Consider the following 26,378-nt stretch of genomic DNA (forward strand, 5'->3'; position numbering starts at 1 on the left):
CTGCAGGGAATCAAGGAAAATAGCCCTACTGTGGATAGGACTTGTAAAAATGCCCCCTTATTGTCCCCACAGTGTGCAAACTGCTTTACATGTGATCTTTACCAAAATATTATGTAAAACCAGGTTTGCAAAAGATCAGAAGAAAGCCAGGATCTGGACAGTGACAATCAAGGGATGGAGTCATTTTGGTATGCTTAAAAAGTACAAATAATAATAAAAAATCCATGTTCCAGTTTTGTATGCCGAACTAGAACAAAGCAATCTAAGCGGAGAAGACCTACTGAATTTAAAAGGACATCCACAAATAAATATGCATTAACTGGGATATAAACGCATCATACTAAAAGTCTGACAATACCACAGATTTTATTTTCAGTTTTGATCTTTGCCTTCCCTTTTGATGGAAAAATAATTGTTGGTGATCAGAGCTACTGTAATTTAAATCCACGAATGATGCTATAATTGGAAATTTATGTTATAGAGAAGAAAAAAAGGTTCTGGCAGAAAAAGGATTTCTGAGAGAAACCTGAGATAACTCAGTTTTAATGGAGGTCGATTCCCCACAGTCAATTAATCACATGATGCTCACGCAAAATAACCAGGTTTCAGCAAGAACTCCCCACTGCCTGATCGCCGAACACAGATTCATCCCGGTTTTGGCATTCCCTCTCCCCCTGATCACATGTTTTTTCAGAGCCTGCATGAAAGTGCACCTTTTAAAAAAAACCACGCCAAATCCAGATCGGTGGGGACAATTGGGGTTTGAATCTAGATGTGTTTTTCCTGCTGTAGGGAGTGATGCGGAGCCTTCCAGGCAATCAGATTGCGGTGGGCTGTGCGCGAAGTGCGCACAGCCTTTTTTTGTTTTACAGAGGTTATATTGAACAGTGGCTGTGTGGAACATGATTTCTGTTTCAATTGTAAACTAAAATTACACTTTGTGCCAGCACAGCTGCATGGGTGAAGAGTACCGAAGCAGCACATAAACGTAGCTTAGTGTGAAAAACAGCTACCATCCTATCTACACATGCGCATGGTGACGTGGCTGCGCAAAAAAAAGTTTTAAAAATTCCCCCCCCCCCCAAAAAAAAACAGCGCAACAGCCAATCAGGACTAGGAAGAAAGAGCCACTGAGCAGATCGCGTGTTCGATTGCACAATCATGGGGATTGCTGCACTGTTTGAAAGTGTGATAGACATGGATGTCCTCATCACACACACACTGCAGTGGGGAGGGTGAAACTGCCAATTCTTTTGCAACCTGGTTGTATATAGGTTTAATTTCTCAGTGGGGAAATGGCCAGAGACACAGAAAAGACCAAACTGGAACAGTAGATAGTATTAGGTCACTCCTGTAAATTTTTTACATGTATTTAAAATTCCATATCAGACGTTTAAAAAATCTTGCTGACACTTCATATTAAGCAATCTGAGTAATTATGAGTGCATTTTACCATTAATCCACTCACATAGAAGGAACAGCTTGATTTTTGAGGAGACAGACACATGAGATTAAGGGAGGAATTGTACAACGATACATACACACAAGGTTGCTGTTTCCCCCAAATTGTATCCTCCTGTGTATAAGCTTGCCCCACTACTAACTTTTCACCTGCAGGACATTCTATTAAGCTTTGTATTTTCCCAATCACACTTATATTACTGGCTTCTTCAGGCAGGATGAGGAAATACATGACATTTCTATGGTAACACAACACGTAGAATTAATAGATACATGAGTTGTAATGAAGCTGCATGTGAAGGCATGAAGCTTCCTTATGCTAAGTTAACCCTCTGGTCTATCAAGGTCAATATTCTCTACTCAGACAAATAATGGCTCTCGAGAGTCTCAGATAGGGATCTCTCACATTAATCGCTATCAGTTCTCTAATGATTGAATGTGGGACCGTCTTCAGCAATGGCATAGTGGTTAAGAGCAGGTGTTCTCTAATCTGGAGGAACTGGGTTTGATTCCCCGCTCTGCCACTTGAGCTGCGGAGGCTTATCTGGGGAATTCATATTAGCCTGTGCACTCCCACACACGCCAGCTGGGTGATCTTGGGCTAGTCACAGTTCTTCTGAGCTCTCTCAGCCCCACCTACCTCACAGGGTGTTTGTTGTGAGGGGGGAAGGGAAAGAATATTGTCAGCCCCTTTGAGTCTCCTTGCAGGAGAGAAAGGGGGGATATAAATCCAACTCTTTTTCTTCTTCTTCATGCAAAGTAGTTGCTCTGCCACTGACCCAACATACACCACCATCTAGGCAGGGCAGCTTGTCTGGGTTTTCACAACTTGATCAGCAGCTGTTGGAAATGAAGGTGCCTATTATGTTGGAGAGACCCAACCTGTTCAGCCCATGTGGCTGCTGGATTCACAAATTTCCCACAGCCATGTGGGATTGTCTCATAGGAAATTTGTGAAGAGCACCCTGCAGATTCTGTTTTTGTAAAGCTAGTGTAACGTCTGGTCAGGGACGTACCTAGGTATACTGGCGCCCGGGGACAAAACCTGAGTTTGGCGCCCGCCCCCCCCCAGCGTATGGGCGGCCACCCTCCCCCACCATGACCAAACAATGATTTTTTTGTACCAGCTCACAAAACACCTCCCACTCCCATCAAAACATACATGGCTCTCTCCCCACCAACTCTTTTCCTAATTTCCTAATCACAACAACCCTATGAGGTAGGTTGTTAGCCTGAGAAACAACAAGCCAGTGCAAGTGGGTATTAAGCATGTAAATCTCTCACAAATCACCCCCAGCAAAACATTTATCAAACAAATGTCAGCATCATCTCTCACAAAACACCTCCAGTGGAATCCACCCCCAAACACCATCACTTTCAATGGTGCTTAAACGTAGGGAGCTCAGATTCTTCTTGCCAGCCTACCTTAAAAGGGAGAATCACAGGGTCCCCGGATAAGCTAAAAGTGAAAGTGATGCTGTTTGGGGGTGAATTAGATCCACCATCCTGAAACAGCATCACTTTTGAGGGTTGGAAATTCAGATAGAAACAAATATGATTCAGCGGGAATCTCTGGGCAGAGATTATTACATTTGGACAAAAATTGTCCGATTATGTCCTGCCCAAATATGAACAAATACGAATGCAAGGTATTTGGGTTTTTGGAGGGTATTTTTGGTGTTTTTTTCGGCCTGCAGGGAGTGCATTTTTAAAGCTAGCAGCACCATGATTTCAGGGCATCATCCAAAGACTGCCCTGATGATACCACCCGAGTTTGGCGATGTTTGGTTCAGGGTCAGCAAAGTTATGGATGCCCAAATGGAATGCCCCCATCCCCATTGTTTTCAATGGAAGCTAACCTGAGATGGAGGCTACCCATTTGAGGGACCATAACTTTGGTCCCCCTGAACATAACTTCACCAAACTTGGGTGGAATCATAAGAATAGTTAACAGATAATACCCTGAAAATTTGGTGTCACTAGCTTTAAAAATACATTCCTTCCAGGCACCCCAAGAAATTTGCCCAAGATTCTTTGTTTTGCAGTGACTTTGCTCTATTGTAACTAATGAGGAATTTCTGAGGCAGGCTGCACATTTTTATTTATTATTTATTTATTGTTTCGATTTATAAACCGCCCCATCCCCAAGGGGCTTGAAGATAGAGGCACCAGACTTTCAAGGTGGCTCCAAGAGGCCTTGAGTAATAGCATCCAAGCTTGGTGAGCTTTGCTTCTGGAGTGGGGGGGGGAGTTGAGAGGGTTCTGAGAGAACTCAGCCCACAGGCTTTCATGTGCAGGAGCGGGGGAAAAAATAAGCCTTTTGGGGGCCCATAAAGTGTAGACCCCCAGAAGCAAAGGTCTCCAAACCTGGATGCTATTACCAGGAGGCCCTCCTGGAGCCACCCTGAAAGTCTGCCGCCTCTATCTTTAAAAATGTGCAGCCTGCCTACACACTCAGAAATTCCCCATTGGCTACAATGGAGCAAAGTCACTGCAAAACAAAGAATCTTGGGCAAATTTCTTGGGGTGCCTGGAAGGGGATTATTATTTTTTAAACTGAAGTGACACCAAATTTTCAGGGTATCATCTGTTAACTATTATTATGATGCCACCAAAGTTTGCTGAAGTTATGTTCAGGGGGACCAAAGTTATGGTCCCTCAAATGGGTAGCCCCCATCTCAGGTTAGCTCCCATTGAAAACAATGGGGATGGGGGCACCCCCTTTGGGGGTCCATAACATTGCTGCACCTGAACCAAACATCACCAAATTTGGGTGGTATCATCAGGACAGTCTCTGGACGGTACCCTGAAATATTGGTGCTGCTACCATTAAAAATGTGCCCCCTGCAGGCCGGAACGTGAAAAAACACTTTAAAAATTTAAAAAAACACAAACGACCCTGAAATGTTGGCGCCCCCCCACGTGACCAAATGGGGGCACCCGGGGACATAGGGTACCCCCTGTCCCTAGGCAGGAACGCCACTGCATCTGGTAGGTCAATGAGATGCACAAATTTAAATATGGATACACAGCTCTGGCAGCTCTAGAAGGAAGATCCACAAGCCATTTCTATGTTTAATAGAAATGCAAACAAGGAGATAGCCAACCACCTGTGCATCCTTCATTTCTGTTGTTGTATAATGTGCTAAGCCACACTAAGATTTCAGGTTCACTAGGAAATGGCATTGCTAGCTTCAGAGGATACATTTCACTGACTCATTTGTCAGCACTTCACATAGTAGAAAGGTCACATAAGAACTAAATGGCAGAAACATTTGTAGAGAAAAAAATCTGGTAATTCTTAACTCTGCAATCTATTCCTTTGCAGGAAGTTTAAACTGCATTTCTGTTTGTGCCTTTGTTTCTAAATATTAATTGAAATTTTTTTTTCAAAAGCTCACTGACCTTCAGGATCCTATTCTAACTATCTATTCATGGCAGCTGTCATTCTTCAGCTAGAACAGGCATACTTTCAGTTGAACTGAAGGCCTGCTTAACTATTTTGTTGGTCTCTAGATGATAGTTAATTTTGTGGCCTCCCCTTTCAAATGCTTCACACAATTGAATGGATTCTTACATTCCATTTTCCTTTCATTCACCTGCACTTCAGAAACTATCAATCCAATGGTTTAAGGTGAAAAAAAGGAAGAAATAATTTACCCAATGAACCTCCAGCCCTTGGAATTCTGTTGCATGTGTAGCTGCATGCACAAGTTGTCAGTTTATATCAGTTATGGCTGCGGCAAACTGAAGAACCGCCAGTCTTTAGCATGCTGCCACCACTTGCTCAGTTTGGACTGGCTCTTGAGAAAATTGGAGCCCTGCTGGATCAGACCATGGTTCATCTAATCCAGCATCCTGTTTCACACAGCATCCAAGCAGTCACCTAGAAGGGCCAACATGGCACAGAGGCCACGGCATTTATTCTTTCCCAACACTGGTATTCAGAGTTTTGCTATCTCTGTTGATAGTAGCTGTTGATGGACTATGAATCTCTAACCCCCTTTTAAAGCCATCTCTGTCTATGGTTATCAATACTTTCACTAGCAGTGAATCCCACAGTTTAATTACTTGTTTAGTAAACAAGTATTTCAGTCCTAAATCATTGCCCAACAGCTTCGTTGGGTGCTCCCAAATGCTTGTTATGGGAGAAGGAGAAAAAGTTCTTCCTAGTCACTTTTTTTCACCTTATGCTTAATTTTTTACACCTCTATCATGTTTCTCCTCAGCTGTCTTTTTCTGAACTGAAAAGTCCTGAGACTTTAGCCTTTCTTTACAGGAAAGATGCTCTAGCCCCTTAATCATTTTGGTTGCCTTTGTGATATTTTTTTAACATCACAACAGCACAGTACTGTTCAAAAGTTAATCCAACCTGAATTCAGTGTTTATCAGCCATTTTCCTACACCAGATTTCACACAGACTGATCCAGATAAAAACAATGGCTACCACATTCTGAGTCAATAATAGGAGCAGGCCTTGGGTTCAGGTTGATTGTAAACCGAACAACTGGAGTGCTGGATGCAAAATAGGTTACGTTGCAATGGAAACAAGATACATACACAAATTTATTACTAATTCAAAAATATGACTTAAATTTAAAAGCAATTAAAAGCAAGGGAATTTTATCATGAAGCTAAATTGGTAAATTGCTATACTGAAAACAAGAATCAGTTGTTTCTATGGAATTGTCATCATGCGCCAGCTGACATATACACAAAGTAACTGTAAATATTTCTGTCTATCAGCAAAGAACACGTTTGCTGCTTCAAGATTTACTATAGGTGTTCCCAGATTTATTTTGTAGCCTCCTATTTCCTGCTGAACTTTCTCTCTCTTGGATCTGATCTCCAAGCTATATTTTGCACTTCAGTTTCCTTATCTGCCGAAAAAGTAACTTCTTCTTTATCTTCATCTATTTGTTGAATTGTTCTCTTTCCTATAGGAAAAACTCAGGGTTATGTGCGGGATGTGTGCGGAAAGGAGGTCAAAGAAATCTAGAGAAGCTTGAAGAATCTAAAGGGTAACTGGCAATGGAGAAGCAAAAAGGCCAAAAGTAATTATTCCCCAGAGTTCAATGTACTGTAAACATGTTGGTACTGCAGTCCAGTAAAAAACTACAGCAAAACCAGAGTGACATAGTGTTAGAAGATTATTTTCCCTCACTAATCTGTTGTTGTTGTTGTTAGGTTTTATCACAGTTCTGTTCAGTGAAGCAATCAAACCAAATTTGCTGCTGGTTTCTAGCTCCTACTGCTTTTTGAACTGTACAGAGCTGGTACAATTCCTTTTCCAGAGTTCTGTGATAAGACTTCCATCCTTTGACATTAGCTGATGCTGTTCTGGAACTAGGCCCACGCTCTTCATACACAGTCATCCAAAGGTTACATTTCCGTTGCAGTCTCCGTCTTGTGCTACTTTTGCAACATCTGAGTCGCTCTGGCATGGCTCCTTCCTACCACGTGAACTTCATGCCAGAATGCCAGGCTGCATGGCAGGAGCCTATAGAATTGCCTCCCCCTACCCCACACTAATACCTGCTTTCTATGAAGCAAGAAGAGTGCTGACAGGGGAAAATGCTGGTGCTGGAACCAAAGCCATGTACTTGACAGCTTCTGATGTTACTTTCATGCTGAAAGAAGGAATAGCTCTGTAGTGGGTCCTAAGCCACAAAGTAATATGAGGAAAAGGCCTCAGATTACTGGCATTATAAAGAAAAGTCTTTGTATCCAAGGTAGGATTCTCTTTGGCTCAAGGCTCTTTTGTACAGCTGAGGGACGAAGAACCCAGCTTGAATGAGAATAACTGAACAAATGTTACGATGCTTCTTTGACAGTGCAATCCTAAAGAGAGTTACCCTCTCCTAAACTCAGTGTGTAACTCTGTTCAGAATTGCCCTGTCAGACTGATACCATTTAAAAGGAGTGTCTGTGTCTTTCCCATAAGACCAACCAGAATCAAACATTCCCCCCCTCCAAGAAAATCCTGGCTTTAGTATTTTTACATACCAGAAGATAATTGTTTTAAAGAAATTCAATATACTTTGTGGCTGCTTCCAGACAGCTGAGTAATGGCCAAAGCATCAACAGCTGGCAAATGATTCTACTGGTTTCTTTCCTCCTTCCTAAACAGGCTGTTCTTTAAAGGAATCAATCAGCATAAAGTCAAAATGTCAAAATAAGGTAGTACTGAGCAGGTAATTTGACAAACTGTGATTTTGGCCTTAAGTAATTCGACTAGCTATTAATTCTCAAAACAGTCTGAAGAGATTAGTGATGCAGGCTGATTTCCGTCTAGACAGAAAAAGGAGTGTAAAACACATTAGGCAGATACAACTTAACAGTGACAAGAAAAACCTGTTTCATAATTGTTCAGGTGCATGAATCCAGAAGGAACAGCTATTTTTTCTTCTCCTGAGACAGCCATGTCTGGCTTGTTAGCATGAAGTGAATGGCCATCTGAGAATGTTTTTGCTGACTGTCAAGGATTAGCGGATGAAGAGATAAAAGTGTTCCTTTTTGCTTCCCTGTTCTATTTATGTCACCAATAACAGTAAAAATGTACCCAGGGACAAAGATATTTTAAAGAAAGAACAGAGACAGATAATCAAATTATTTGAAGTGTAACACTCCATCAAGCTTCTGCTGCATAAAATTTCTCAACACCTTTATTTGAAAGGTAGGGTCTGGGAGCTGAGCCAGTTTACACACCGAATACATTGAACCTGTTGGTATCTCTGGCCCTCATTTTTTAATATTTACATTGGACAGAGATATAATTGCATCACAGTGACTATGCTATTTGTTTAAAATTGCTAGTTAGATCACATCTGCTGTCACAGTCTCCACAGGCTATACAGATAGCTCTTCTGGGCCTAAACACACGTTTTATTTAAAACATCAATTTTCTTCACTTTTGTCTTCCACCTGCTAAGCACATCTGGAGGAAAACTGGGAAGTATGCTGCTGTGCTGTACTATTTCTTTCCTCAAACTCTGTTTGGCTGATCAGTTCTGGGTTTTGAAACTCTGCTGTCCACTCAGTACTTTTAAATTAGTCAAACACTCAAATCCTTCCCTGACAACATCCCACCATTTTACCACCAAGGCCTCACTACAAAGAGGAGTTTGACAATACTGGGTGAAAATTCAACTCTTGATCTGAAGGGGAGTGGAATAGAAAGAGTGCTTCTAGCATACTGGTATAATTTTGGACCATCACAATTGCTGTCCGCACTTCAAAACTCTCAAGGAAGGTGTCCAAGGGTTGTAGGGAAGATGAACAATTGGTATGAGCTATGCAGGGAATTACTGCATTCAGGCATTTTCTGGTCCTATAGCACCACTGCTATGTTGTTGAATTGATAGGTACCAAAGACAAGGAACTGAATTGTTCAAGCAGAAGGGATATGAGTAGAGCCTTGTAGCTAGGCTGCTCACTAAACTGGAAGCACAGAGGTAACCTAGCAAAAGAGAACTCATGTTCAGATTACTACGACAGAATATATGGAAAACTCAACCACACAATTGCAAGATGGTCTTTACAAAAACAAGTCGAAAATAAGCAGAATCAGCTCTATCCTCACTTAATTCTGCGTGTCTTGCCCTATGAATATATTGGAATAATAACACTGAACTGGGAATGGTTGTTTATTTTAAGATAGTTCTGCTTATATTTAGCATAATGCATATTTGAGAAGTGGAAATTTAGCATTTAGTGGTCTGGTACTATCCAAAACATGCCAGTAGAGTTTCAGCGATGGAAACTGTGGATACAGTCTGCCCTCATTAACTTGCAAGTTGCTCCATTTCAGAGAACGAGAGCTTAAAAGGTTTATCCGGAGGGAGGGGACTCCCCACACTGGCCTGGATGGAATTTGCTGTTTCATTAATAAAGGAACTGATGTAAAGTGCAGGATAGTAGAATCTCAAGTCTGTAATAAAGAATAGACTGCCTTGGAGGGGGTTTCATATTACCAGTTTGCTGCAGAAACATTACACTGTTTAGCTTTAGTACAAACACAAAGGGTGAGTGAACAAAAAGGTCGTTCTTTCACAAGATGCTTACCAGGTTCAGCTGCAGATCTAGGCTCTGCTTATCACATCATCCAATGGGTATCAGGGGAGGGAGAAGAAAGAGGGAAAGAACAAAATGGGTCAGAAATCAGTCGCTCTCAACAACCTTAGGAGTATGTCTCAATGTAGCAGTACTAGACTGCACTCAGACTACACAATATGCCAGCATTTGAGCAAACTCCAGTTAGCTAGGCTTTCTGAATGCAGGTGGTCCAGGAAACCTCAGCTTATTGGTTGGCCCTAAACCAGGATTTCTGGAAAGGTTTTATTGCTGGTTTGTTAGCTAAAGTTTGTATTAGGGTTGCTATTTGCCCATCAACAATCCCCTATCCCCTAGAGCACTCAAAATAGTGGCGGGGAGAAATGGGGGAGCAATTGGCTATCTTCCAATGAAGTAATCTCACTTATCGCTACACAACCAGAACTGACATCACACATTGTGGGATGTTTTAGGATTCATCCAAAACCCTGTAAGTTTTTACTGTAGAGTTTGGATGAATCCTAGAGCATCCTCTGATGTGGTGATATCACTTCCAGCTACATAGCCAAAAGTGAAATTGCAGCATCAGCATTAGGGTAAGTCTTGACCCTGCCAGTCTCCCAGGTATTGCCAGCAGAGAGCTGGCAACTCTGGTTTGTACTACCTGTGGCATGTTGGGAGGTCTGATTTTATAAACCACACTTTGTTGAGTATCACCACCACCCCTTACAGCTACCTGGTCACAGAGATGTTCTTCCTTTTGGGATGTGGGGAAGATACAACCAACAGGCAAAGTAGGGTTTATGTACAAACTGGGACTGCTTTCCACATAAAAGTGCAAGAATATGCCCCCTCCCATGGCAGAAGCAAGTGCAGTTGGAACAATATTAACATATACTGGCACCAGTCCTCCCCTACAGCTCCTACCACTTTTCTCCATCATATTTGCACAGATATGACAAGATTTCAGCACTCCTTTTCGCCTTGAGCCACAGCATAACCATACAATGTGGCTCAGCTGTAAAGGGGAAAAATCCCCTGTAAACAGCTGAAGATGGGAAGAGATTCAGAACTTAGCTCTTCTGTTCTGAAGATTTAGCTATTCCCCCTAGCAACTCTGAGTGGAACATCTGGGTACATCTGTAGCCACTCTGTAGTTCTTCTTTTGAGCTGGATCAAAGAAGGTTTATTTTTGATCTGGCTCAAGGTGAAGGAGGGGGAAGCCAGATGAGTCCTGACATCATCAAGATATTCCCAAATACTGTGAAGGCCTCCTACTGGGCAGGGGAGAGGGTGGGGAATCTAAATATGGAAACAGCCCATGACTGATTGCTTATATCTGAGACACTAAGCAGAATTTATTGCAAACCATCTGCAGCTTATTTTGACATTTGAAAGCAGCTTTTGATATTAAAACTACAGGCAGATAAAATTAAGAATACTGCTCTACATTTAAAAAAAATGAAACAGTCATGTATAACAAAACAATACTAAAGGATATATTCCTGTGGTTTCTCGTGTGGCACGGCTATTTAAAATAGGAAGAATACTGCCACTTACTTTTTTGAAGAACTCTGAAGTCTGGGGAATCCTGAATTTCAGTTCCTTGCCGAAACCAGCTGACTTGCATGGGAGGTGGTCCCCTCACTCTGCACTCAAGCACAACTACTTGTCCTTCAGTTGTGGTTGCATTTTGCAGCTCCTGGAAATTCCATTAATGCATTTTATTTGGACCTGCTATCAACGTTTTATCAAGTGTTATTCTAGTTTTTACTCTTGTTTTATTCAATGGCAACAGGGAGGACATAGAATTGAGCTATCTGCATAAACATTCCCTGTCTAATCTGTAAGATGCTTTTAATCCATGGTTTTCTGAGGGCTGTTCATATACTATCATAGGGATAAATCATAGTGGGGTGGTCACGTTACCTGCACAATGAAAACTACCATGAGACACTGACAATTCATGTGGAAGTGAACAAGAGCAGCGCATTTATTTCACTGGGATTTATTCAGGAGACCTTCCAGGTACATTGTACATTTAAGATGGCCATAAGGATACATCTTCACTGTTACTCATATGATGAGAATTTTATAACTATAAACATAAAATTAATCAGTACAAAAATTTATTAAAATACATAAACTCTGTCTCCTATAGTATGTGAAACAGGAAAAAAGTATAGAAAAAGCTTTTCTTAAAATATCAATACAAAAAAGGAACAGCATTAATTTTGAATGTGACCTTTATGTGATCTATGCGCTAGAAATGTTTTTTGCTATTAGATCCTGTAACTATTCAATGTGAATCTCGGTGTAGAAACCAGACCTTTGTAAAAATAGGCACAGCATGGCTGGGTTTAGATTCATCTAATCTGTAGAGGTATGAAGTAGGACTTTGGACCTAAAAAAAAGAGAGAGACAGGACACAGGGGTATCATTAGTAATAATATACTGCATGTAAAAATAGTCTAGTGACTAGTCTATGTACACACACAATACCAAAACAGCACAGCACCTGCCTGTTTAAAGCTAGTACTTGGCGTTAAACTCTCATACATTTCCTACTGTGTAACTTTTCTTTTCATTGTATGTTTAACTTTAAAGCTTCATACAGAGATAGGTTACTGGCTCTAAAGGATTAAAATAAACAAACAAACCATCTGCCCCAAAGCTGCTCAATTTGGACAGATATAGGTCTGAATTGCACAGATATTGTTGACTGATGGCAACTCTTACCTCCTGAGCAAGGAACTTTCCCTTGATGCAAGAGGCGCTTCTTCATCAGGGGAAAGATGCCTTGCATTATAAGAAGGCATTATCACTATTAGAACACATATGTGAGAAGTAACGCATAATTTATTTAAATCATGTATATGCTACCTTTCCATTCAAATTATTTGTAAAGCAACTTATAGAAATTCAAAAGTGAACACCATTTAAACACACAAAAACCATATTGAATTTACTCGACTGCCTGTGATAATTGAACCCACTTTAAAAGAGAGTGCACAGAATATGATCTTGCGATTAAATTTTTATTTTATTTCATGAATGTTTTATTCAAAGAAATTAATTATGCAGCTACAGCTACTTAATAATTAGTATGAACCCAGAGCTTGATGCTGTACAAATGATAATCTCTAATAAGAGAATGTGGAAATTATTCAAGAATTATAAGAGAAAAGTGAATACAGACGAGACTGTAAGACCAAAATGCCTTTAATGTAATTCCAGTAATCCCTGATTTGGTGTTTGCTAGCCACTACATTTTCTGTTACCCAGTTGCTTCTCACCCAAAGTATCTCATCCTCAAAGAAAAGAGGCAACCCTGGCTTTCCTGTGCTTCACTGGTACAGGAGGTACAGAAGAGTTCAAGAGGCATCATCTTTGGAGATAACCCATTTGGAAACAGCTGACTCAGTTATGGGAGGATGCTTGGCTTGGAACCTTGTCATGTTTTGTGTAGTCTCTCAATACTTTGCGCTTAGATCCATTCCTCTTGGCAGCAATTTTGCTGCAGTACTTGCTAAATATTCTCAAAATTCCAAAAGTGTCCAAAGGTTTAACAAGGCCTTACCTTAGTGACACAGGAGCTGCTGCATTATACCCTCTTCTCTGCTGCTCTGTTAATATTGATATTTCTAGGCTACATGGGAGGAGCTTATGAGACAGCCCCTCATGACATCAGCACAGCCCCCTGGGATTTTTGGCAAAGCAAAGGCTATGATGGGGGCTCCTGCTACAAGGACTGAAATTTCCAGATTGGTGCAAGAGATTGTATCATTTCTGATGCCTCTAAAATAAACCCAGCAGCTTCCTTAACTAGTATGAAGGACTGGATAGGATGGAGGCAGAGTTTTTTTTAAAATCACATCCCACAAAATAAGGGTTTTGTTTCCTCGGAACGGGTTTATGGAACAACTGTACCTAACAAGGAATTCAAGCTGCAATCATTGCAAGTGATTTTATTTATTTACAAATGCCTGTGCTATAATGAATTACCAAGAACATAACTAAGTTAAAATGTGACATCCACATACTTGCTGATTAGGCACTGAGATAGGTTGAATTACTGCTGTTGTGATCCCAGCCTTCGGAGCAGAAGATCCTATTGTTAAAGAAACAGAAGTACTTTTCTTCTGGGCCCTGCATAAAGAAGAAAAAATGTCAATGTTCCTATGATTTTTTCCCTCCTATGGACAGCCTATGAAAACCACTGATAGCTTCCAGTTCCATCTTCATTTATTAATGCAATTGTGTGCATCCACCAACATGTTGCTTGTATGCACAGGGTTTGACTTTCTGGCATACCACCACTGATTCTCATTAAAGGTGACTTGCTCTTATATATGAGTTGCTGAACTTCCCATATGGGTTTTGACTAAGTTTTTCCCATGACTGGCATGATCTGAATTGACCATATTGATAGTTATGTTAATTTTATTTCCCTCTCCCTTGTACACATGGAAAGAGAAGAGAGAGAAGACAGGTTAGCATATAGTCCTGTTAGAAAGTAGTGTTACTGTGAAAGAATTCACCTTGGAGGACAAGACACAAGTACACATTCAGCACAATGGAGTGCCAATGTCCCATCTACCAATTTTTCTTCACATTTCTCTTACCTCAGGGTTGTCTATTGGAAAAGGGTACTACTAATCTGTAAGCTGTCAGATATGGTTCCAAGGCTTTCAACTAGTGATTCATACCATTTTATCTTATTTAATTTTATCCTTTGGACAATTTATCAGGATAAATTGAGGGGCTGTTGGACTGCCATTCAGGAAGCAGGGGATTTAATCTGTCAGCAGATGTGCATTACTTCTCTTTCTCTCCATTGTCTAGAGACAGCAACACAGACAAAAGCAGCTGCTGAGCAAGGGAACTAGAAGGGCTTCCGTTGGTTATTCTATCATGGCAGCAGTATAAACTAAAGTGTTAAATCTACTCTCATTTTTCTGAACTTTTTATATATGAAAAGGTTTGTCCTTTTTCCTTAACAAAACAAAAAAAACCACATTAAAATAAAAATTAAAAATCCTCACAAAGATATATTACTGATGCTACTGACAGTCTTTCAGATATGCAGAAATTCAGGTGTAACTTGACATAAGAATGCTTTTTGCTACATAGAATTAAGTGACATTAACTGAAATGAATAACAGTACAGAAAAGCTTCCTGACTTGTGTCTGCAAATAAAATTTACTTCAAAGATTCAGCCACCACAGACTTTTTAACCAGAAATCCAAACAAACACTCTGATTGAAAATCCAACTGTCTCCCCAGGGGCGTATCTACTTAAAATGGCACCTGGCGTTAACCCAGGTGGTGTGCCCCCTGCAGGGGAAGGCTGGTGAGCTGAGTTCACCCTGTCTGCAATCTCCGCATGGAGATTATGAACTAGGCCAGCTAGGGTCACCCTGCCCACAATCTCCATGTGGAGACTGTGAAAGGGCCAGCCGGGTTCACACTGCCCCCATCTCAATGTGGAGGTTGAATGTGGGGCTTTCCCCACCTAATCTCCACATGGAGATGAATGCAGCAAGGGCCTGTTTGAGCCTGGCTGAGTCCCAGCTTGGATCCATCTTGCTCTAAGCTGCAACCTAGATTGCGTAGAGATTGCGGGCGGGGTGAACCTGGTTTGCCAGCCTTCAACTGCATCCCAGTTCTGAACTCTGTGGGGAGTTCTGGACTGGAGTGCAGTTGGGGAGGAGTTTCAAATGCACCCCCAAAGAAGTGGTGCCTGGGGCTTGAGACCCTCCTCCCCCATCCCCTAGATACCCAGGAGTGTTTTCCCATGTCCAAAGTTCAATGAATTATTTTAACATGACCTTGTCATTAACTAACATAGGTAGTTTTTTTTGTATGCAGTGACTGCAGGAAGAAGAAGTGAAGCAGAATAGCTTTTCAGTAATCCCTCCAGACTGTCCGAGAAGTGTGGAGTGTAACACAGGGCTGTTGCTATGCACACTTACTGTGGCATGGCTCCAGAGTTTGAGCTGAAAATTTCACTGTCAGAATCAGATGAACTGGTACCTGCAAGCAGACAAACAAAAACAACTAATGCCATCATGGTCATCAGCTACACTTCAATAAAAGACTTCAAGTTAAAGAAAAACAAACTGTTCATTTGCAGTATAAACATTCACCTGTTGAAAGTTTTTTTGTTGAATCACTGGCCAATTCAACAAAACTGATACTCTTCTCTGAGCAGTGGGCTTGCAGAGGACTCTCCTTGCGTTTCTCTGTTTACATGTGATGAGGCAGCCCAGTGCCTGCCACGCAGCTGCTTCTTGAAGTGTCAACCAGCCTCTCCTTTTGCTGTTTCTCATAACTCCACTCATCAACAGCCTTAAAAGGCACAGATCTCACTGATAAACTTTTCCCCTCCTTTCTCCTACTCACACACACACACACAAACTCACTCTTTCTCTCTCTCTTGCTGCTGCTGCAAGAAGGTGGCTAGTTTCTAAAATAGAAGCATGTTGGAAAAAAAGTTTTTTAATTGCCAGGCATTTAAAATCCCAATAATCGGGGAGAGCAGAAGCAGAGTGTGGGAGGTGAACTAGAGCCAGAAAGAGAGGCTTGTCCTGTTACTTTACAAAAGCCAGCTTTCTGTTATTACCATATTGATGTATCGATACAAGCATTTAGAGAAGCAGGAAGGAGTCAGCAACAGGGAGGAGTGTATAGAAATGGTCTTGCTTGCTGTGGAAGAAAGTGACAGTGGGGCTTGAGGAAATACATCCATACAAGAAATCCTTACTTCTGCGAAAGCATAGCAAAATATCTTTTAAAGATTATAGGCCTTAGCTTTAGCAGCTAGATGGATACTAGAAAAAAGCTTGCATTAGGATTGCTAATTCTATCCATAACAACAACAATGCTGCCCGGTACATTAACCTTATTTGCTACTGGCACACAGTGCCTACCTCTGCCAGCAACCTTTGGGTTCACGGTCACGGTCACCCAAAGTCAAATGTGGGTGATTCATTGAGGGATGTCGTAGTTTTGTTATTGATTGCTAGATGGAGTGAGTGACAACTGAAGGCTGTGGCAACCTATGGGAGTCAAATCAATTGTTTGCTCATTTCCTCGCCCCCTATCCCTTGTTCTGTGATAGGTGCCACTCTAACAAACTCTGTGTTTTATAGTGGAGTGTTGATACTGTATGCTGTTGTGATGCCTGGGCTCTGTTGGTGGGTTTTCAGTCTGGTCTGTGGAGAGGTGTATAGGAATGGCACTTTTGATGAGTCCATTTGGACTAAACTATTGATGAGACTCTGAATGGCTGCAGTAACTATCTGTCTTTTATGGACAATTGTTTTACTGTTTTATTGTTTTATTGTATTTATTGTTTTATTGTATTTATTGTATTTTGGAATGCCAATAAAGGCTATCATGATCATACAAGAAATCTTGCGTCAATGCATATTTGCCCCGATCATGCAGCAGTTGCCTTGTGTGTAATTGGTCATTGTTTTAAAAGGTTTTGAAACCCTGTACCAAGATACCATAATTGTATAGATTTCATGACAAATATTAGACAACTTGAGCCCTATAGAATCACAGTGATCACCTTTCATCACATTTCCCAGGTTAAGACATGGAGGCTAGGGACATAAAGCTACATACATCCTCCTACAACTTGTATCCCTTCACATGTTGAGGCTATTTCTACAGATCTGTTGGAATCTGTACATAATGCGTATAATGTATGTGGTCTCATTGGCTGTTATGTTTTCTCACCTTCAACAAATACTTCTGCAGATGTAGAGTCAGAGCCAACACAGTTTGAGGCAAGACAACAATAGCGCCCTGTGTCGTCCTCAAAGGCTTCAGGTATGATTAATCTATGGAGTTCTTCGTTTTCACAACAGATCTGAATATCAGGAGAATTTTTTAGTTCTTTTCCTTCACAGAACCACCTGTAATTAATACAAAAAGAAAGAATAAATTGTGTTAAAAACAAAGTGCAAAATTATTAAAAGAACAGGAAGCTATATAAGAAGATTCACAGGAGAGATTAGTGGCAGAAGTAGTTGTTTACTTCAAAAACATTTTTCATATTTTTTTATGTGAGAAGCTTGGGCCATGCTGGGCTACTGTGCTAGGCTGACGACCAGCTGTAGAAATGTGGGTTGAAGGGGCCGAATAAGATTATGGAGTAGAGGGCGGGCCTGGTAGCTGGAGCCTCATCCTGGTTCTCAACTTGAGGTGGGATCTGGATCTCCAGTTCCCTCAGGTTTCAGATATGCACCTTAAAGATCGATGACATGTAATTCTCTAGGTTTGCTGCTCTTCAGACATGTTGCAGATAGCAGCAACTGTCTGACATGGCCACTGGTCTACAGTCCTATCTCTTTCCTACTTAGACAATGCTCAGAGGAACAGGACAGAAGGATCTTGTCCGGGATAGCTCATCAGCTATCACCCCTTTTGCAACTTGCAGGACAAAAAATCAGCTCCAACACTTTTATATGTTTCTGTCCTCTCCCCATATGGGAATCAAACCACAAGCTCTGGCACGATCCTCCGGCAGGGGAGAGACCTCCCCGCCACACAGCTGGGCCCGGCCTCGGGTGCTGGCGCAATCCCCCAGCGGAGGAGAGGCCACTTCACCACGCAGCTAGGCCTGGCCTCGGGCATGATCCCCTGGCAGGGGAGAGGCCTCCCAGCCTCAGCTCCAACACTTTTGAGTGTTTCTGTCTTCTCCCCATATGGGAATCAAACCACAAGCTCTGACGTGATCCCCCAGTGGGGGGGAGGCCTCCTGGCTGCACATATCCATAAAAAGGAGAAGGTGATTGGATTCATAAGCAAGTTTATTCATTAAAGCAACTATGCAAAAATTATCTTCCTTCACATGAAACATCTTTTGTCTAAACTGATCAATATACTTTACCATTTACAAGACATATTAGAAATACCACAATACTATACTGCATTGAATAAAAGAAATGATTTCCTTCATACATTGCAGTGTATCTACTCAAGAATGCCCTGGAATGGTATGCATCCATGTGGACCATTAACATTTTGCTAAGTTTCAACTATGTCCTTAATCGTAATCTTTTTAAACAGTAACTTGAATTATGCTGAAAATAGGTTACAAAGGTCTCACTGTCACAAGGCATGGAAGCTATCAGTCTTCTTAGTTTTGTTATGACTCTACTAGCACATGTGTTTGATTCTTGCCTGCAGATACCTGACTGGCACAACTATGATGTATATCGTATCCTCAGTGTTTTAAAGCTTAATGTAAGCAGGACAGGTTACAAGACCACACTGATACCACTTCTCACACAAGACTTATAACTCATTTTTAATGACCAGGCCCTTCCTTTTCCAAACAAAAAAAGTCTGGTATGGGAGATTCCAAGAAGATCAACTATGTACCAAATGCTCAGATCCATCGTTCATCTTAAATTTGCCTCTTCTGTTCATGAAATATTTAGAAAAATTTTACCCTTTAGGTAGGGTTGCCATTGAAAAGTATAAATATTAATTTGGAGGAGGAAGTCAGTATTAAAAACACAGCTTGCTGAGATGTTATCTTGATATTTAGTAGCTCTGAAACCCACCCTGTGCCCCTAAAAATGTAAAAAAGAATCCACAGAGGTCACTTACAGTAGTATTTTTGCATTTTCAGACTTACTTCTTTGTCTTTTAAAAAAAATAGAATGGGTACTGGCAGGCTTTAAGGCACTCTCCATCTTTTGCTTTTTAAAAAAATAACCACCACCTTGTCTCCCATTTAGAATAGGAAAGTAATGGGAGCCTGTAACCCACTTCTGCACCACTTTTTATACCTGGCTAATCATATTAATGAAATTAGGGGCAATTGTTTTATAACTTTAAGATCACAAATCTCATAATTCATTGAGCCTATTAGAAAAATGTACACGAGCAATAATACTTTAATGATTATGTGGCTTGAAGACTTAAACTCCATATATCAACTGGTTGTGGTGGGTTTTCTGGGCTATGTGGCTGTGGTCTGGTGGATCTTGTTCCTAATGTTTCACCTGCATCTGTGGCTGGCATCTTCAGAGGTGCATTATTTATACTTTCAGCTTTTATACCGCCCTGTCCCCGAGGGGCTCCCATTACAGAGGGAAGTCTGTTACACGCTGTGTCCACAGATGCAGGCGAAATGTTAGGAACAAGATCCACCAGACCACGGCCACACAGCCCGGAAAACCCACCACAACCAGTTGAATCTGGCTGTGAAAGCCTTTGACAATCCATATATCAAGTCTGACCACTAACAACAGAATTCACAGTGTACAATCAAAACTTAAAGGAAGGATCTGCACATTAAGTAAAATTCACTAAGTAAATCTTGTTGGTCTCTAAGGTGCTGCTAGACAAAAATCCAGATGTTCTGCAACAGATCAACATGGCTACTTTCTAAAAGCAAAGTAAAATTACAAAACATTTGATAAATGTTGAGATGTGATCAGATGTTCAGGCAATAATCTGTTACATGGGTCTAGCAAAATACCTGACCAGCACAGGTGAAATCAATTGGGGTTTTTTCCCTGGGTATAGAATTACAATTTCAGAATAGTCATTTCTGTTAATGGGCAATTCCTGACTGGTCACATTCTAAGTTGTGTCAGTCAAAAGGTGCTAGTATGTTCTTAAATCTGACCTTGGACCAGACATCAAATGCAAGTAGCCCAAATAGGAATGGCTGCAAACAGATGAATATGGCACTCTTTCTAAAATTAATTTCTGCCTTCTTCATTTAAGTTAACACTAGCATTGTTATGGGAGAAGAATTGTTTCCCCAGCATTTGCTTTTTTAGATAAGCCATTGAGTCCTGTTTTTCTCTATTAAGCGAGGTACTTCTCTTTCATTTCTCTTTGTAAAGAAATCAATGTACCCTTTTGCAACTTCAGCCTTTGCAGTTGCTTTATGTCACGCACCATGGGGTAATGCTTTAGCAGGAGAATAGGAAGCTTGGGAAGGCATCGTCCGCCTCTGAGAATCTACATAATGTAATTATGAAACTTTGCAGAACCTCTTTTCCTGCCCCAGCTCTCTTCAAATTGATTAGACACAGACTCCAAATTCCTAAAGTGACGGATAACAATGGATCATTGGATTTCATGGTGAAACTGGGTAAAGGGTAATCAAGAGAATTCTCTTAACACTCGTTAACAAAACTAGGATATGGGCCTCAGCAAAAATATACAATGAAATAATGTTTATTTCTATTTAAAATGGACTCCAGAGTAGAACAGTGCCTCCTCTAATCAACACACAAAAGGATTAGGAAGGCAAAGCGACTTCCATTCATGCTAATGAAAACTATGTATACAATTTCCCTATCCAGAAGGATAAACTGTACGTGCCTTACGGCTAGAAAATGTTGACAATGGAACTAAAACATTCTACCACTCCTTCCTTGTAATTAAAATCCAGCGAGTTCCTATGTTGTGTCCAGAGAAAATAGATCAGTTCAGCATAGAATCAAAATACTTTGTTTACTCAGTAGCCTACTTGGCCTCATTTTCCAAAGAGAAAGCCTGCAAATAAGAAAGTGTTTTGCAAGTTGAGCGGCCAGTATTTTTGGGCTGTTATAGGGTTGCCAACTCTGGCTTGGGAAATTCCTGAAGATTTAGGAGAGGTGGTTCCTCTTGAGGGCAGAGTTTGGGGAAAGGAGGGAACTCAGCAGAGATATAATACCATACAATACTTCTTCCAAAGCTGCCATTTTCTTCCAGGGACAACATATCTTTGTACCCTGTAGATCAGTTGTAATTCCTGGAGAACTCTGGGCACTCCACAGATTGCGCTACTCGATTTTTTTTGCGCTTTACCCACCTGGAGGTTGGCAACATTAGTGATCTAGGTCCACTTTATCTTTTTCTCTATCCTACAATGGCTATTCCTATTGTAGACGGACAGCAGAATGGATTCTACAGAGCAAGATTTTGTTCTATGGAAGACAGAGATGCTGCCCTGTGTATTACTGTGTCCAACAAAAACTGTGTCACACAAAAATAAATACTGTAAAGATGGGCCATGGATCTAGTATTCCTGATTAGTGCAATATTTTAGTGATGAGGGGCAGAGAACAGTTAGGAAGTTATAAAATGGTAGGATGTTCAGAATAAACAAACGTAAAATATTTTTATTAAATATGTAAATTGTTGCCTGTCAATCAAACCTACAAAAAAATTGATCACATTTCAACAGCTGAGCAATCAGGTTGATATTTCAATACAAAAATTATGTTCAGCTGGGCTTGGAATTCAAATAAAATGGATTTGTAGTGTGGGAACGGGCCAGAATGTGTATAAATTGTATTAATCAAGAATTATGGGAAGTCATAGAACCAAGGATTTGCAATGAATCAAAATGGGTTCTCTGTGTAAGTGACCAAGGCCTGCAGTTTTGCAACAGGTCAAAAAGGCATGTTACCAGCTTGCTAGCAGAGATGCAGGCAACTACAGATAACATCTTTGACATCTTGGCACTGAGGGCCTACGTGACAGCAGACAGATGCATTTTATATGACCTTGTTTTCTTGGTTAGGTTGTTGGGTTAGAAATGAATGTGATTAGTTAAATTACAAAGTGTTTTTCTATATAGTTAAATGAACACAAATGATAATGAGAGATATTCACATGTATTAGTATTTTACTATAATTCTATAATTGTTAGAATCATTGTATAAGTCTTAGAATCATGTTTTAACATTTCAAACTGGGGAAGGGCAGAAGGAAAGTTTTATGAGCCTATGGAATGCTGCATAGCCTAGGGATAGCTATCTCTGGGAGCTAAACTAAGAGAATGGGTTTTTCTTGAAGACAGTGAGCTAGCTTTTATGGCAGTTCTTTGTATATGCACAGAGAGAAAGCACGCACAAACAGCATGTAGCGTTTGACGTAGAATAAGGGGATGTCTTATTGTGACAAAAGACAGATCTGACCAATAGGGTTTGAACTATGATACATTGTATCAATGTGGACGTGCTTTGATAATTTTTTGTATGTTTTTTGTGCTCTTATAATAAAATTGGTCCCTTTGTAGCAAAGGGTGTGCCTCCTTGACCTTTAAGAGTGACACCCTGGCCAGATTGAATTATATGCTTTCGCTAGTCTCAGAAGTAAACTTATCTTCTGTTTCAAAACTGTTTCTTGGGTGTTTGCTAATTCTAAGTTTTTCTTAAAACTAACCCAGCTGTGTAGGACCAGAGAGCGGCCCTGGCCCCACAGTTGTTTGCTGTATATAGGTAGGATATAATTTAAAAAACAAGAAGAGATAGTGGATCAAAGCTATGGCAAACTTTGTTGGCAATGAAGAGAAATTCCCTTTGACAAATTTTAAATCGATATATGTTTACAATAATATATCACTATGAGTGATATAGAGAAGAAGGAAGGAGCTGTCAACATGGAATGGGGGGGATGAGAGGGAAGGCACGGATGGCAGTGTGAAGAGTGGGAAGGGTGGAGCTAGGCAGGCTGGCAGTGAGTGGAGGGAAGAGGTCTGGGGCAGAGCTGTGCTCACTGGCAAATCTCCCTGCTTTGGTGGCAAAGCAAAATTAAATTCATGCTAGAAGTGGTCTTGCTTGCTGCGGGCAGACCAGAAAGTGAAAATGGGGCTGAAGGAAAAATGTCCGTACAAGAAATTTTGCTATGACAGACATTTGTCCTCATCGTGCAGCAGATGCATTGTGTGTAATCAGCATATGATACCTTTCCCACTAATCACAATGGCTCAAGGCAGCTTTCAAAAACCATATTCACAAGTAATACTGTAAGCTACTTTGTTATTCTCAAGGGGGAGAAAAGTGGGGTATAAATGTAAGTAAGTATTTAGTAAGTAAATGAAGTAAATAATTTTCAAAGGACAATAAATGTGGAAGGGAGAGACCCCAAACCACAGAGCTTGTCCAATAGGGAATCCCTCCTTTTAAACTAATTCCCAAGTATCCACCTGAGAAGAACAGCTTTATAACTGTTGCAAAAACCAGAAACCTTCATCTCTCCTGGGAGGGCATTCTACAGTGCTGGAGTTGCTACTGAAAAGGAATTGATCCACACTGTGCCTGACTGGTCAGCTTTCAGGACCCTGGAAAAGAACTTACAACTTAAATCCTGATGTTAAGCCTGTCACATATCTTTTTATTATTTCAGTATTAATGGATCTCTTTGAGGAAAAAAATGCTTCTTCCTACAGTTTTATTTCAGGGTTTTAGCATCCTGTCATTTGTTCTTTTCCCCACACAAATCCTATTCTCTGCTTTTCCTTCTTACAACAATTCCTGTCATAACTAGGTTTTAAGTGAAAATTATGCCTTGTTAGATGATAAAAACAGTGAATAATCAGTAGTGACTAAAGGATAACCATTGTGCTGTTTGCTGCAGGCCTGGGTCTTCAAGATGATTAATGAGGGTGAGAGGTTCACACCCTTCATGGCCTTTTTTTAACTGTCTGAAGAGTCAAGGAAAGAGGATGTTGGCTTCAGCCCAGACCACAGTTATATGTGCTTATATCCCAATGACATTAATGCATAACTTATGCAAGATTTGCAGCCTTTATCAAGGGTATTCTAAGTGCACTTCACAACCACCAAAGCTTGGAGTAACTTGTTTTCTCCTGTACATGGAAGTTTATAACCTGTGCTAACACTTAGGATGCTAGCACAGTAATTCATATTCCCATATTTTTTGCACAGGGTTCCCCCCCCCCCCCAAATATACTGTGGGAAGATTATTATTTTTTTGCATAGCGTTTAGCTGTGTAAGCCCACCCTTCTCCTGAAATGGTAGGTGAGAATTAAACCACAGCACTCCAGTTGGGATTTCGAGTTCTCCTGGAATAGCAAATGGTCTCCAAATGATAGCGATCAGTTCCCCTAGAAGAGGGTAAAACATAAATAAAACATCTTCAGGCTGGAATATAAAACATTTCCAGCATGAATTTCACATAGCTTTAAGTTCAAATTTTTTTGGAAACACTTTATTTCAGCCCAAAATGGTTTTATTAGAAAACGGTAAACTAGCAGTCTCTTTTCCTGAAATGTTTTCCAAACATTTCCTAGTTGTTGTGAAAGATTTTATTTTTCCTGTGCGATTTTGAAGTTCTCACTTTAGTTTCTCAGCTGCTTGCTGCCCACCAGTTTCTGTTGCTTCTCCATGCTGCACCACCATTTGCTGAAGAGTCCTCCAGATGTTTTGCCATCTAGCATTGCAGTTACTTGCCATTTCCATCATTGTAATGTTCTAATAAACTCAGTATTGCCTGCTGATTACATGAACATATCAATCCCCCCCTTTTTTTTCTGTGAGGTATCTTCAAAGCTACAGAGACATGACATGAGAAATGGCAAGGTTTCAGATAGTGAGTCTCCGTAACTTTCAAGATACCACCATTTCTTTTTTTTTCTTAAAGGAAATAAAAGTTTTCACCAGAAAAGCTTTATTTTTCCACGCTATGCAGACAATAAAACCAAAATAGTTCTTTTCAAAACGTTTGCAAAATGTTTTAAATGTTCTGTGAAGGAACAGCCAACAAGCGACAGCTCGGGAAGACAGACTCTATGGTATTACATCCCTGCGAAGCTTCTTCCCCTTCCCTAATTCTGTCAACTTCAGGCACTGCCCCCTTCCGCAGAATCTCCAGAAATTTCTCAAGCTGGAGTTGCAAATTCTAACAAAATGTCTGTGGGCCCAAATCTATGGCCAGTTGATATGATGCTCCTATGATCCCACAGATAAAATGCTACTAAGAAACTTCCACATGACATTTTTGCTCTTGTACAAAAATATTGCCAACAAACACTTTACCTCCTTAGGACCTGTCTTACTTTCAAAGTGTGTTCAACTAATTAATGTATTAACAGCAGGTGAAGCACCTCGTAAAGATCTGATTCACTCTTAACTCTTGTTTTGTTCTAACTGGAAACAAAGTATTTTAGTCCCTATTTTCAAAAGGGCTGACTCCTTAGATCCAGCTAATCACTGCCCCATCAGTCTCTTAGGTATTTCCTCAAAAATATATGCCCATTATTTGCCAGCCAAGGTGGAAGATTGGACCAAGCATATAGATCTTTCCCAACCAGAACAAGCTGGTTTCTGAAAAGGTCATAACACAATTGTTCATTGCCTAGTTTTGAAAATGTTAATTGAGAAATATTTTTTAAAAAACTTAAAAACATCAGCTTTTGGTAACATTTGTAGACCTTATTTTAGCCCTTGATTCTATTGATCGCACCAAGCTCTGGCATAAATTAGATAAAACTAATACTGATTGAAGACTTTTTAGGGTTCTAGGAGAACTATATTCTAATGTTTCTGTTACAGTCAGAACAGATGCCCATGGTTGATTTACGGACCTAATTCTTCTTCTGAAAGGGGTTAAACAAGGATGTTTGCTGGCTCCATTTTTATTCAATTTTTGTATTAATGATATCATCCCACTAATGAATTCTGTAGACCTATCCCCTCCCCAATGGAGTGGAAGAACTCAACTTACTTTATGCAGATGACATGGCCATCTTATTTCTTACAAAATCTAGCCTAAGAAAGAAGCTGTCCATTTCAGTAGACTATTGCAATAAAGAGCTTCTAAAGATCAACTATAACAAGACCAAAATAATGGGTTATGGAAATGCTAGAACCAACACTGGCTGGACTACAGTTAATCATAAAATTGAGCAATGTGTGTCCTTTAAATATTTAGACAATACTTTTCAGTACTCCTCATCGTGACTGGCGAATTTAAATTTCAGTCTTACATCTGCCCAATACACTTATGCAGGGATCATAAAACTTTTCTGTGCTACAGGAGGCAGTGGTGTACCTAGGCAAACTGGAGCCCTGAGCAAAACCTGAGTTTGAT

General features: G+C 40.5%; 1 protein-coding gene across 3 annotated transcripts in view; it reads right to left on the reverse strand.

Moving 5' to 3' along the window:
* The window catches only part of PALLD (palladin, cytoskeletal associated protein), a 270,815-nt gene that overhangs the window by 161,394 nt on the left and 83,043 nt on the right, over positions 1-26,378 (reverse strand). For all 3 annotated transcript variants that reach the window (XM_048509988.1, XM_048509987.1, XM_048509989.1), the window contains 6 exons: positions 17,264-17,442; positions 15,490-15,550; positions 13,557-13,662; positions 11,843-11,917; positions 11,074-11,215; positions 9,526-9,549 (listed from right to left, as the gene is read on the reverse strand). In XM_048509988.1, the coding sequence (XP_048365945.1) occupies positions 9,526-9,549; positions 11,074-11,215; positions 11,843-11,917; positions 13,557-13,662; positions 15,490-15,550; positions 17,264-17,442 (587 nt within the window). The remainder of the gene's footprint in view (positions 1-9,525; positions 9,550-11,073; positions 11,216-11,842; positions 11,918-13,556; positions 13,663-15,489; positions 15,551-17,263; positions 17,443-26,378) is intronic.

Source organism: Sphaerodactylus townsendi, linkage group LG10, assembly GCF_021028975.2.
Source record: "Sphaerodactylus townsendi isolate TG3544 linkage group LG10, MPM_Stown_v2.3, whole genome shotgun sequence".
In the NCBI taxonomy this organism is placed as follows: Eukaryota; Metazoa; Chordata; class Lepidosauria; order Squamata; family Sphaerodactylidae; genus Sphaerodactylus; species Sphaerodactylus townsendi.